Genomic DNA, 13,642 nt, shown 5'->3' with positions numbered 1-13,642 from the left:
GTGCATCTAGACTATACGCATGCACTAGTGCAATCACCGACAATAGCTGCCATAGGGTAAATAGAGAGATGTTTCCGTCATAATCATCAGCGAACAGGCTAGCACCTGATATATTAGCAACTAACTCCTGATCGACTTAAATCAAAGATTAAAACTACATATTTCTATGGATCCTTAAATGGAGTTGTGGAACTCGATATTTAACTATGAAGATTAAAGTTACAATATATACAAGTAAATATTTTTGTGCTGTTCATGGGAGAAAAATCTACCAGCGTTGCACTTTAATTCGATGTTAGTAGGATATTATCATGTTATTGCTAACATTAATTTATAATATGGATGTCATGCTCATCATAATATAATTGTAGCTTTTAAATTTCACTAGCAAATATGCCTATGCGTTGCAACGGGACGTACAACTTATGCAGTTATAAGAATAACTTGAGACTTTAGATTAGTCTTGTGTTCCAATTCATTTTATAATATCTGAATGCATACTTAAATAACTCGTATGGGAACTGATGGCTTCGACATTTATCCAATGATCATGCATTTTAATTTCTCTTGGACTCGGACGCTGAGGCCGGACTTTCATACTCCGTCTGGACACACGCTACACTTACACATATTTGCACGAGAAACTTGAAGATTTTAATCAGTGATCACGTTGTACACTCTAATTTAATTTAGAACTGGACTCCATGTACTCCGTGTATCGAGACACAATCACACAATCCTCTAGTTCATATACAGAATGAGAAACTATCTAAACATGTTTTGTTTTAATATTACGTATGGATATATATGTGCTAGCGTGGTAGCAGCTCATCTATATGTATGTATATAAAAATAAAAATAGATAAAAAATCAAGGATCTTTTTTTTATCAGAAATGATCGTATATTAATAGGAAGAAAAGAAAGAGTGACCGTTTGGTTTTGGCTGGCCGGCCGTAGCTACAATGGAAAGCTAAAAAACAGAAAAAAGAAAAAAATACCGCAGACCATCTTATATTTTGTATTTGGATTAAGATTCCTATTCCGGTTACCCGGAGTTGGAGAGATCTAATTGGATTAAGATTTCTAGTTGTCCATATTATTATATTTTTCCTATATAGATTAAGATTGCTATTCACCAAAAATCGGAGAGATCTAATTGGATCAGGATTCCTAGTTATATAAAGAGAAAAGCTATAGGTGGTTTTCCACATTCACAAAGTTAGTTAAGGGATGGCCGGACCAAAAAATAGGTGGAGAGAAATTTTGCCTCTTTATCTCTTGAAAATCGGAGAGATCTAATTGATTAGGATTCCTAGTTATATAAAGACAAAGGCTATAGGCGCTTTCCACATTCTCAAAATTAGTTAAGGGATGGCTGGACAAAAACATAGGTGGAGAGAAATTTTGCCTCTTAAAAAAGGTACCGCAGACTATCTTATATTTTTGCATTTGGATTAAGATTCCTATTCCGGTTACTCGGAGTTGAAGAGATCTAATTGGATTAAGATTTTTAGTTGTCCATATTATTATATTTTTTTTATTTTGATTAAGATTCCTATTCACCCAAAATCGGAGACATTTAATTGGATCAGGATTCCTAATTATATAAAGAGAAAGGCTATAGGAGGTTTTCCACTTTCACAAAGTTTGTTAAGGGATGGCCGGAACAAAATATAGGTGAAGAGAAATTTTGCATCTTTATCACCCGAAATCAGAGAGATCTAATTGGATTAGGATTCCTATTTATATAAAGAGAAAGGCTATAGGCGGGTTTCCACGTTTATAAAGTTAGTTAAGGGATGGCCGAACAAAAAATAGGTGAAGAGAAATTTTGCCTCTTTATTATTAAGTATAGATAGAAGGATAAAACATAAATAAATATCTAGCATTTTTGTTCTCGTTTTCAGTAAATATTCGATAGCTTATTTTTCTCCCATTACAACGCACACGCATATTTGCTATTCCCTACAATGTAGCATTAGGAATTACTATATCTATGAAACATAATTTATTGTAGAAGTAGTACATTTGAATACTGTTTCTTGAAAACGTTACATATATATCTAGTACATATCCAATACAGCACAATATTGTGAAAGTACCTTCGAAAAGAGGTCGATACATTTTCTTCTTGTTAAAGTTTTGCGTGTTTGAGCACACGCGCATCTTGAGCAACATGTTTTTGTGACACCAGGGAGTAATGCTTGAGGCCCTTGTAGAACAGCGCCTTGAACCTGGACAGTGCATGTGGTTCCATAGAAACGGTGACATTGAGTTGGCCATCGCCGTCTGGGCTAGGCACAAGGTACAGGAAGCTGCTCTGGTTGAGGATGGCCCGGCCGACGAATGATGCCCGGCCCCAGCCGAAGTCCACGTCGATCGGGGGCAACCCAATCCAGCTCACGACAAGCAAGTCAGTGTCTGGGACGGCCCACTGCCCCAGGTGCAGTCCCGGTGCGTCGTTCATGGCGAGCTCCAAGTAGTCTACCAGCGACCATATGTGCTCGTCGCTCATCCGAGCAACTGCAGCGTCGTCGATGTAAGGGCGATGGCGTTGCCGAAGTAGACACCTGGGGAGCGGGGGACACATGCGCGAGCGCAGGCAAGCCACCCCATAAATCCGTGAGTCTGCCGTTCCAATTATGCCTTTTGCCTTGCATGAGCACTGCCACACATGCGCCATCACAGCGCTGCAAGTGGAGACCTTCTTGCTGGCGCTGGCGCCGGCAGCGCCTTTGAGCGCCTCGACTTGGTTCTTGGAAATGGGCAAGACGGCAGTGTTGAATGCCGCCTTCGTCGTCGTCGACGGTATGCTGCCACGCCGGGGGTATTCGGAGTGCTGGAAGCGCACTGCCGGCGGTGACGCGGAGCAGCGTGCGGTCGAGGCATGGCTGCAACGATGTGGTCGCCTCGCTGTCACCCTTTGCAATGGCAGCCCACATCTTCATGAAGTCGTCAGCCGCGCGGCCGTCACACACCGTGTAGTGGATTGCTGTGCCGAGGCACACCCCACCACGCTTGAAGAACGTCACCTGCGTGGTCGACAACTAGGACATCAGCGTTGCGAGCTACGCTGACACCGAAAGGGAACGTTTGCGCCGTTGCACGTAGCGGCTAGAGGCGTCACCTGGAACGACATGGCCAAGACGCCGGCGTGGTTGCTGGCTTCGGCCAACGGGACAAGCATCCGCCGTAGCTCATCAGATGGGACAGGGTTTTACAGCTTGTCGAGGGTGGCGTCTGCACGGGCTGTGACGAAGATTACCCCATCGCAGGTGCAGTGCGCTACCGGAAACCGGCACTTTGCCGAGTGCCGAAGGCTTTGCCGAGTCGAGTGTATTTTATCGGGCACTCGGCAAAAAAAAAAAAAAAAACAATCGGCAAAGATGGCTTTGCCGGGTATTTTTTTTTCGGCACTCGGCAAAGATGTATTTTGTCGAGTGCCATTTTTCGGCACTCAGCAAAAGCGTCTTTGCCGAGTGCCTTTTTCTGGCACTCGGCAAAGATGTATTTTGCCGAGTGCCATTTTTTGGCACTCGGCAAAATGCGTCCTTGCCGAGTGCCTTTGTTTTGGCACTCGGCAAAGAGGCATTTTGCCGTGTGCATTTTTTTTTTTTGCTCTCGGCAAATCATTTTTTCAAAGCATTTTTTGAGGCCCTAAATGAATTCAAATGAAAAACTTTTCAACTACAAAGTTGTATAACTTCTCAAGATCTACAAAATTTATTTTGGTAATTTCTTCATTTGACAAAGCGACAATAACGTTGTTCATAAAATCTACATCTCTCTCATACTAGTTTCATGAAAGTAGAAGAGAGATATATAAGATTTGTGAACAATGTTACTACCACTATGTCGGATGAACAAATGACCAAAATAAACTTTGTAGATCTTGAGAAGTTATGAAATTTTGTAGTTGACAACATTTTGATTTGAAATCATCTTCTCATGCAAAAACGACGTTTGAATTTGAAAATTTTAAAATTTGAATTTTTCAAAAGACCTCGGATGGAAAAATTTCCTAAATAAAATTTGTAGATCTCCAAAAGTTATGAAACTACGTAGCTGACAACTTTTTGATTTGAAATCATCTTATCATGCAAAACTACGTTTGAATCTCTCAAATTTGAAATTCGAATTTTTCAAACGACCTCAGATGGAAAAACTTCCTAAATGAAAATTGTAGATATCGAAAAGTTATAAAACTTTGTAGTCGACTACTTTTTTATTTGAATTCGTTTAGGGCCTCAAACAAGCAATTTACTCTCGGTTTAGTATAATATATGAGGATAGATAACGGAATCTAGACACAAGTGACAGTGTAGTGCAGTGGTAGAGCAGCAGATACGCGAGGGGGAGGTCGTTAGTTCGAATCCTGCCGGCCGCGTTAGCCGTGAATTTTGCGCAAAAAATGCAGCGACTTCGATGGAGACGGGCGGGCGCTCGCCGGTGGCGGCCTCCCCCGAAAAAAAATTGCTATTATTTTTGGGGTTTTTTCGCATTTTCATTTTTCCGAGTGTAAATCTTTGCCGAGTGCTTTTCCGGCACTCGGCAAAAGCTTCTTTGCCGATTAATTTTTTGCCGAGTGCGGCAATCGGCAAAGTCTTTACCGAGTGTATTTCGGGCTAGGCACTCGGCAAAGAGAGGGTGCCCGGTAGTGGTGGATCTCAGGGCGGCCAGAGCTGCCCGATCCAAGACGGCCAGCGATGGGATAGAAGGGAACAAGCGCCTTGGACAGAGCTGTGCATGAAAACCAAGGGAGTATAGGCAGGGGCGGTGCATGAAAACCAAGGGAGTATAGGTCCTGCCTTGGACAAGGTCGAAGACGGAGAGCCAAAGCCGGTGCTTGGGCGTCACCTCGCTTGGCGGCACCATGCATGACTCGACTATCTCCACTGCCATTAGGCAAAGCCACGACAGGTCGATTGGTGGATGGTGGGTGCAGCCGTGGTGGGGCTGATCTGCCGGATTTTATAACCTTAATTCCATTCCAGTGAACGTTCACCCAGAAATAATCTGGCGAACGATCCAACCAGCCTGTGACCGCCCACTCCTCTCCCTTCACGTTTTTCCATGTTGCTGATGTCATTAAAAATACAATATATTTATTTCAAAATGCTATAACTTCTAAACGGTGTATCCGTTTTTAATTCCGTCTGTACCGATGTTTTCTACGTGAAGAGGCGAACAAACTAGATTCCATTCTAGTGTACCTGCATGGTCGACAACTAGGATATCAACGTTGGGAGGTATGATGACACGGAAAGGGAATGCTTGCGTGTTGCGGCGAGAAGCGTCACCTGGAAGTCTGGAAGATGGCCAAGGCGCCGGTGTGGTCTGCCAACGGGACAAGCATCCGCCGCAGCTCATCCAACAGGGCAGGGTTTTCTAGCTCGTCGAGGGTGGCGTCCGATGCCCACCCACTCACACAACGCTTTTATTTGTTGTGACAACGTTTGCGCTATCATATCGCACAGGCATATACATGGGCCCACTGCCAGCGGTTAAATATTTAGGCAATTTTTGGTATACATATTGATCGTTGTAACAGTACTGAAAACACCAAAATCAGTGAATACAGTGGTACACCCTAAGGCGGGACTGGTGCCGGGAGGCACCGATGCCACCATTCTCACCAGTCGACATGGTGGGCCGCTCGATGTCGTGATCGTCAGTCATGGCAGGAAGATGTACACTGTGCGTGTAGTCCCGTGAATGACCACTAGAAAGTAGGCGTTCATTATCGGGAAGAAGGGACATGGAAGACGAGCACGACCACCAAGAAGCAGGAGCAGTCGCGCAAGATCTATGCGCTCCCGAAAACTTGATTCGCCTGCACACCGAGTAGATGTCATAGACCAACATCGGTTCCAGAGGCCTGCTGTTCCAATCTTCTATGCGTGCAAGACATTAGCGGCCTGTTCGCTGGTTAGTTTCTGAGCTGGTTTGGGCTGGCTGGTGCTGGTTTGTTGTGAGAGGAAAACACTGTTGGCTGGCTGGTTTGGGCTGGCTGAAACCAACACGCGAACAAGCTGTAGAACGGAGACAGTTAAAGCAGCAGGAATAGAAAAGGTGCAGTAGTTCTGTGTCCTATGCGCGAGTCTCCGGACGGAATCCCGTAGTTCACGTGCTTCCTGGTGTCGTAGGTGTTTGTAATTTTTTCACGGTGTACATGCGATTTTTTTTTCTGGTGATATAAAAATAAAGAGAAACGCTAAACAACACTCAAGTATTTCTCGAGCGTGCAACACTCGATTCGATTTCTACAGTAAATCCAGCCTCTCCCACTCTTGTTCTCTAAGTCCGGCGGACATAGAAGAGGGTTCGGGGGAGGAGAGCCGACCAGACGGTGGGGATGGTGGCAGGACAGTTTAGGGGCCCTGACGACGGTGGAGGCGTCCGGATCAGGTTGGGACAGGGGCGCCCATTGTCGGAGCTCACCACGTAAGCCGAAGATCGGGGAGGTGAAAGAGGGTGCCACAACTGTGCTAGGGTTTCGACGGTGTCTCCGACGAAAGTGCGGCTGCGGCGGGGCCGTGGGTGGCGGCGGGGATGACGAGGAAGATGAAATCAAGTGTTCTGCCCCCTCCGCCCAAAACACTCACACCACGAAGGACTCGACATGGAGCCTTAGTTGGCTTTCGAGCGCATACTAACGAGCCCGTGTGACAATTAAATAATACTTACCTTGGTTTGTTTTTCCTTTTTCATAGAAATGACTGTTTTGTTTGGTTATTATATGCCGCGGTCGCTGCTAGCTGTTAAGTGCATTTTTGTAGCATTGGAATCTAACGGCGATGGCCTCACGAAGATAGTAAGAGCAAGCATAATAATTGACTTATAGCCGAGCAGATGTTGATGTGTATGAGAAAAAAAAAGAGAGCTTGGCTCTCATGCAAGCAGCAAGCTTGACATGGAAGCATATGCAGTGGTAGGTCCATACTTAAAGTGAATGTGAGGAGGATTAGGAAAGAGAACGTGAGACATGGTAAAAGTAATAATAAAAAGTTTCTTATAGACAAATAAGAGATTACTATTGTATAACTCGGCTTTTACAACTTACTCCATTCATCCCAAATTATAAGTCGTTTCAACTTTCTTATAGAGTCGAAACATCCCAAGTTTGACTAAAAGTACATAGAGAATTACCAAGATTTGTCACATTAAATAGGTATACTATAAAAATATAATTTAAGAATCTAATAATACTTATTTGATATCATAAATGTTATTATATTGTTATATGAATTTGGTCAAACTTGAGATGAAAAGTTAGAGTGACTTATAATTTCAGATACAGGAAATAGCTAATAACCAAACACTTCTCTCTACTATTGGCCGTGCTACACTGATAACAAACAACGTCCAACTGTTTGATACCAGCCACCAATTAATATATTGTGGAACAAGGAGGACATGTGGGTGGCCGGGTGGGTGAGAATAAATTGGATGGGGACGCACAACGTATGAAGATCTATCCTGAATTCAGGCCACGTGATTTATGTATGTGTATAAATATCCAGTGCATAAGATCGGACTATCATTACTACCTACTATAGAGAAAATTTTCACGTGCTTGTACACTAGTGCAGGATTGAGTATCAGTCCTGGTTGGAAAACTCTTATAGTCTTGGTTTCCTAACCGGGATATTGTGAATCCGGGACTAAAGGGAGCCTTTAGTCCTGGTTCTGAGAATTGAGATTGAAAGTGGATATTTAGTCCTAGTTGCTATCATCAACGGGACTAAATAGGGCTTCAGAACTTGTCTCAGGGCTGGCACGTTTAGTCATGTTGGTGTTTCTAACCAGTACTAAAGCATCTTTTTTTCCTTTTATTTCCTTTTCTTTTATGGTTTCTTTTCATTTCAATTCGTTTTGGTTTCAATTAGCTTTTCGTATATGAAATCTGCACTGCTAATATACGTCCAAAAGTATAAAGTTCCGTTCGAGCATTATATATAAATAACACACTAAAATGTATGAAACTATATATACAAATATTTCAAAAGCTTGTACATGTATGGAATATGTACATAAAGTAATAAAAAGCTTGTAATCTTCATGGCTAGGAGATATTCTTCTTCCATCATAGTGGTACGCGCCATTGGGACTCATGATCTGATCCATCAGGAATCATGCTAATGTCTCTTGAATTGCTTTAGTCTGGTCACTTCGTATGACAATTTGTTGCGACCATTCATGCTTCAATTCGAATGAAAAAGGAAAAGTATGAATATATATATCAACGCAATGGTAATAAATAAGTTGTGTATATTTTTTACGTACTTCGAGGACCTCTTCATTTGCTTTCATCAAGTGTATGAGGAACTCGCAAACGTAGTATCCACATAAGTTGTTCCTCGGTTCCTGCCGCAGACACCATTTTACAAGAAAAAGATTCATCATCAACCAATCAAGCATGGTAATAATGAATTGCACTAAATAAAGATGTGGTGGCCTAACAAGTACTTACTAGGTATTTGACTATATCTAGAGGCACGTTCCAATCACCACGGTGTTTCTTAGTGAATGTAGCCCAAGCACTGCCCAAGAAAATAAATTAATGGAGTTATTATTCCCCATGATATCAATAAAATGGCTTTAGAGACTATATAGTGTGCGAGACCCAAATTATCTCTGAAGAACGTAACATCTATCATATCTTGGTAATCTTTTTGGGGTTTTCTCAGTGAGTCAGATTTTTATATGACTTTTAGGCATATCGATGACCGCTAGTAATCAGTGAAAGCTGCATGTTTATATGCATGCATAACTCATTAATTAAAGTCAACATGGAGTAAGCAAAATAAAATGTGAACAAGACATTAATACTCACTTGAAGTTAAAGGGAAAGAGTAGCATTGCCTTGTCATATTGGTTATCTAGGAACCTCAACATATTCTTCTCCGCTTGAGGTCACCATTTAGCATATGGAGTAATTTCGTCCTTGAATAAGCAATACGGATCTATGAAACCAACATCACTCATCTTTTTGTTTTTGTGTTTCAGCATCTCATATCTGCATATATATAGTACAAGAGAATATATATAGTGTGAGGATAATTATATATAAATAACGAACTAACATGCAGGTTACTTTAATTATAGAAAGAATCACTTACGAACACCAGCAGCTGAGGAGAGATTTGTCGAGAGCCTCCCGGCGTAATAGTTGGTGCAATTCATTGAACTCAACATGTACAATATCATCGCCATGGAAGTAATGCTCTTGTTTAACTCTGACAAGAAGCCATTGCTCGCCCTTCCTACACGCATCTAAGTTCCTACACGCATCTAAGTACCACTTGTTTAACAAGTACATTTGCGTACCTAGTGATGACCTAGACTTAGGGTTGACAAGACTCCTGCCATACTTATAGGTCTTGAGTATATCAACACACTTGGCTCTTGGTGGCGATCCTCCCCCTCGATGAGTTGTTGCGGTGTGAGACCTGTTGTGTCCATCAAAATATTGAGTTGCTTCATATCGATTGTACCGCCTTGTGCGTTTATACAATCATCGTGAACAACTAGCGGTTCCATTGATTGCAAAGATTGTTGTCCGAGCTATGCAACATCTTTCCCTGCTCTCTTCACTTTCTACGACGCCTTATATGACTTGTCGAGACAGCGGTGATAGTCCGATAATGGCGGGGGCTTCTATGCCTCACGCCACATATTCTCGATGGTGGCGACCCTTTTCCTTAGTTCTTGTGCATGTAGGAACATCGGCTTTGGCAGGTTTCTCCATGCCTCACATGTCTCTGCTACACCTTGGAAGAATGCATCCACATCTTTTTGTACCACCGCTCTTGATTCCTCTTCAGACTTCTCGTAACGCAGCTTCTCCGGAGGGGGCTTTGTTTTACGGCTGGCTTTCTTTTTCACCAAGGACTTCCTCGGGGGTGGGGACCTCCTATTATGCCTCTGCAGCACGGGAGGCGAAGGTGGGGGAGACCGCCTTGGAGGAGATCGAGATGTAGCCGTGCCATGGAACTTATCATCATCATCCAGAGCACTCTGATGATCAGGGGATGGAAGAACTGGACTTAGGTTGGGAGACCTGTGAGTACAAAAATGATTGAGAGTAAATGGTTATTACGTGAGAAGCCAATGCAATAATTGAGAATGATTGAAAAACTGTTTCGTTGACTTTCAAGTGCGCCTATGATGAGGTAGTTGAGGAGGAGGCGACGGTACCCTAGCTGGCACCTTAGGAATAATGATGTAGTGCGCTTGTGGCATACAACACATGAATGCTCTGCTTGTCCTAGGGTCTTCTCCCCACCACCTCCAGGAAAGTCAAGAGCCACTTCCGTATAGTCTTTGACAACTCTATCCACTGAGACGCTATAATAACCAGGTGGAATTGGATTCCCATGGCTTCTTGGTGTCTTGTCAGGGTCCATAGGAGAAACAACACTAGTAGCCACCACGACTGTGCTATTCCCCATGGGAATGTGCAGCTCACATGGCGTCATCTTCTCAGTGATGTCATCCACGGGGAAGCATTGTAATGCATCATCTTGATTTGGGAGCTCAGTGGAAGCGCATCTGCTTCTTATCTAAGGGGGGCTAATGTTGACTCCATGCTCTGATGTTGACTAACTTTGGCTACTCAGTGCTAGTTCAACTTGTCATTTGATTTCCTCTTACATTATCACATCTAAGTTTTGTTCTCGCTTCTGCGATCGAAGCACCACCACCTCTAACCTACAATCCGCTCTGCCTCCTCGTCCTTCCTTCTCTGACTGCTTCTATAGCTAGCGGCGTCCTCAGGGAAGTCATGCCACCAAGAAATCAACCCTTTGCCTCGCGTTCGCCCAGGGTGTTCAGGAGTCTCGAGGGCGTATGTCAGCTCATCCTTCTCTTGGTTGGGCACAAAGACACCACTGGTAGAAGCATCAACAATATCAAAAAGTCTTTGTGCTGCTCTTCTGATTGTTTCACCAACAACCACCTCCCTGGTCTCTGGGTCCAGTTTTCCCCCATGCACGAAAAACTAATTCTTGGAGCGTTTAGGCCAATCGATTGAAAATGGTGGGATCCCATTGGCAAGCAGGTCTGCTTCAATTCTTTCGCACCTTGGAATGACACTCCTATAGCCACCTGATCCCATTCGATGACGGTATAACTTTTGTCACGCATTCTCTTGGTTCCTTCTCACCCGTGCCTCACCCTCTTTCGAGGTCCTGTACCTCACAAATTCAGGCTAGTTGTCCCTCAACTTTTTGTACGGGCCATTATCATTAAATTTGGAGTCAGATTCTTCTTGACAAAGTCATTGTACAGCTTCTTCTTCTAGGTCTGGAATTATGTGGCCATCTTCTTGAGAGCCCAAATTTTAACTAGTTTTTTTTAAATCTTCATCTCCTGGTAGCTAAAAATGTGCAGTGACTGAATTCCAAAGAAGCTCCTTGTCTACATCAGTGACATAACTGATCTGAGGATCATCCTTCTTCATTTTCCATTCACGCGCGCTGATTGGGAGCTTGTCCCTAACAAGAAACTCACAGTGGTTTATGAATTTCTTTGCATTCTTTTTTTGGTAGGAGCGGTTCATCGGTATTGGTATCGACTTCTATGATTATGTACCGACCCTCCAATGGTTTTGTCGGGCATCATACATTTTAACTTTTCATCGACGTCGATCCAGAGGGCAACATACGTAGAAACACAAAGATTCAGTAATATATATATACACGAATGGAATTATGTTTAATTCATATATATAAGAGATGCAAGATTATTAACAAATATACCTTGCCAGCATTTTCTTGCACAAGATTTTCTTGCTCATCATCAAAATTTAAGTAGTGACTGCCGTCATCGAAATCCGTCGGGTTGTTATTCGCCTCGTTTTGGCCATATTGAGTATCGGCATTGATAATTGCCATCATGGCCTCATTCTAGTAGTCCTCTTGTGGGTTGGTCATCTTAATTAATAGAACTATATATAAATGAAAAGCATCTAGTAGTCATGCATATGCTAATGGATTGAGACAGGCGCTTAAACCTAAATAACTATAGAATTCAGGGTTATTATTTACACCGAGCTCTGGTTAGGGTTTGCATGCGCGGACCTCGGTCAGGATATAAGGGTTTGGAGCAGAGCTCGGCCAGGTTAGGGTCTGGAGCGAGCTCAGGATATTAGGATATATACAAATACATCAAAATTTATGTCACACTTTTTTTGCTTTTCAATTAAATGAAAGAATGAAAGTACAAATTATGGAGTTATAAGGCATCCAAGCAATTCATGTCACACTAATAATGTCAATATATCAAAATTCATAATATAATACCAAAAACTTCATAGCACTAGCTAATAAAATCAATCTTTTCAATTATGAAGATTCAAATATATTTCTTCAATATTATTTTCTACAACTATATTGTTTAATTTTCTATATTGTATTACTATATATATAAACACTCTACAATTTTTCTATATATATTATACAGTACAATATTTCTATCTATTTTTTCTAATTTTTTCTATGCCAAAAAATTAATATGCATGCGCACATCACACACACTCACTCACTACCTCATCACACACAGTACTCACACACATATACACTGATCACTCACTCCAATGAGGATGAGGACGGAGAGGATGACGACGTACGTCGACTCCAACGAGGATGAGACGCGGATGCAGGGCCTGAGTGTGTGGTGCACAGCGGAGAGGGGGTCGGAGATGACGGTGCGCGGACGCCGGCGCACGCGGACAATGGGGTGACGAACGACATGGCTGGATCTTGCCGGCGAAGACGAAGGCGGAGCGGCCGCACGCATGGTCGGGGCGGGGGTCACAGCGTGAAGAGGCGAGACCGGCGGGGGCACGGTGATGTGAAGTACGATGAAGAAGGAGCCAGTGGGGCGACGGTCGGATGATGCAGCGCAAGCAGCGCCGAATGGCTGAAGACGAGAGCCGCAGAGGCGCGCGTGCCTAGATCGGGCTGGGTCGAAGGCGCAGCGGCCACGGCGTGACGAGGCGAGGCCGGCAGGGGGGTGGCACATGATGATGAGGAAGAAGAAGAGAGGTGCGGCGCCGTGACTAGATCTGGAGAAGACAAAGGCGGACCGGCTGGACGCAGGGTCGGGGCCGAGGGCTGTGGCTTGATGAGGCAAGGTCGGCGGGGACAATAAATGGTGTGGGGTCGGTGGCGAAGAACGAAGACGAGCGGCGGTGGCGCGGCTCAGATCGGGTGGCGGAGAATGGAGAGGAAGAGAAGGGAGATGGGTCCCGGATGCAGCCACGACCTAGAACTAAAGGACCTTTAGTCTCGGGTGGTGGTTACAACCGGGACTAAAGGTCTGACCTTTAGTCCCGGGTGCCGCCACGACCAGAGACTAAAGGTGAATTTTGGCAGGCCGCGAAAACGCATCCACCCGGGACTAAAGGTGGGCTGCAGTTTGGCTTCCCGCCGGTTTCCAGAAGTTGTTCCTTTTATATATATTTCTTTTATAAATACGCAGAGAGCTGTTAATTGCCTAGTAAATAAAATATTAGCCAAAAAATTACAAAATAATCATGGCCCTTGTTTTGCATTATTGTACACAAGAAAAATCTATGACCTAAACTCTTTTGTTTTACCTTATAAATAATTAACATAGTGTAAATAATAATCACAA

At 43.5% G+C, this 13,642-nt stretch overlaps 1 protein-coding gene across 1 annotated transcript; it reads right to left on the bottom strand.

Moving 5' to 3' along the window:
• Nucleotides 1-2,135: 2,135 nt before the first annotated feature.
• Nucleotides 2,136-3,140, bottom strand: LOC136503691 (putrescine hydroxycinnamoyltransferase 1-like). The gene is made up of 3 exons (XM_066498684.1): nt 3,129-3,140; nt 2,853-3,033; nt 2,136-2,749 (listed from the first exon to the last, which is right to left on the bottom strand). Exons 1-3 carry the CDS (start codon nt 3,138-3,140, stop codon nt 2,136-2,138), a joined length of 807 nt encoding a protein of 268 aa, XP_066354781.1.
• Between the last annotated feature and the right edge of the window lie 10,502 nt (nt 3,141-13,642).

Source organism: Miscanthus floridulus, chromosome 14 (genome assembly GCF_019320115.1).
Source record: "Miscanthus floridulus cultivar M001 chromosome 14, ASM1932011v1, whole genome shotgun sequence".
Lineage (NCBI taxonomy): Eukaryota > Viridiplantae > Streptophyta > Magnoliopsida > Poales > Poaceae > Miscanthus > Miscanthus floridulus.
The sequence above is the reverse complement of the archived record's forward strand: the minus strand, read 5'-3'. Positions and strand labels throughout refer to the sequence as shown.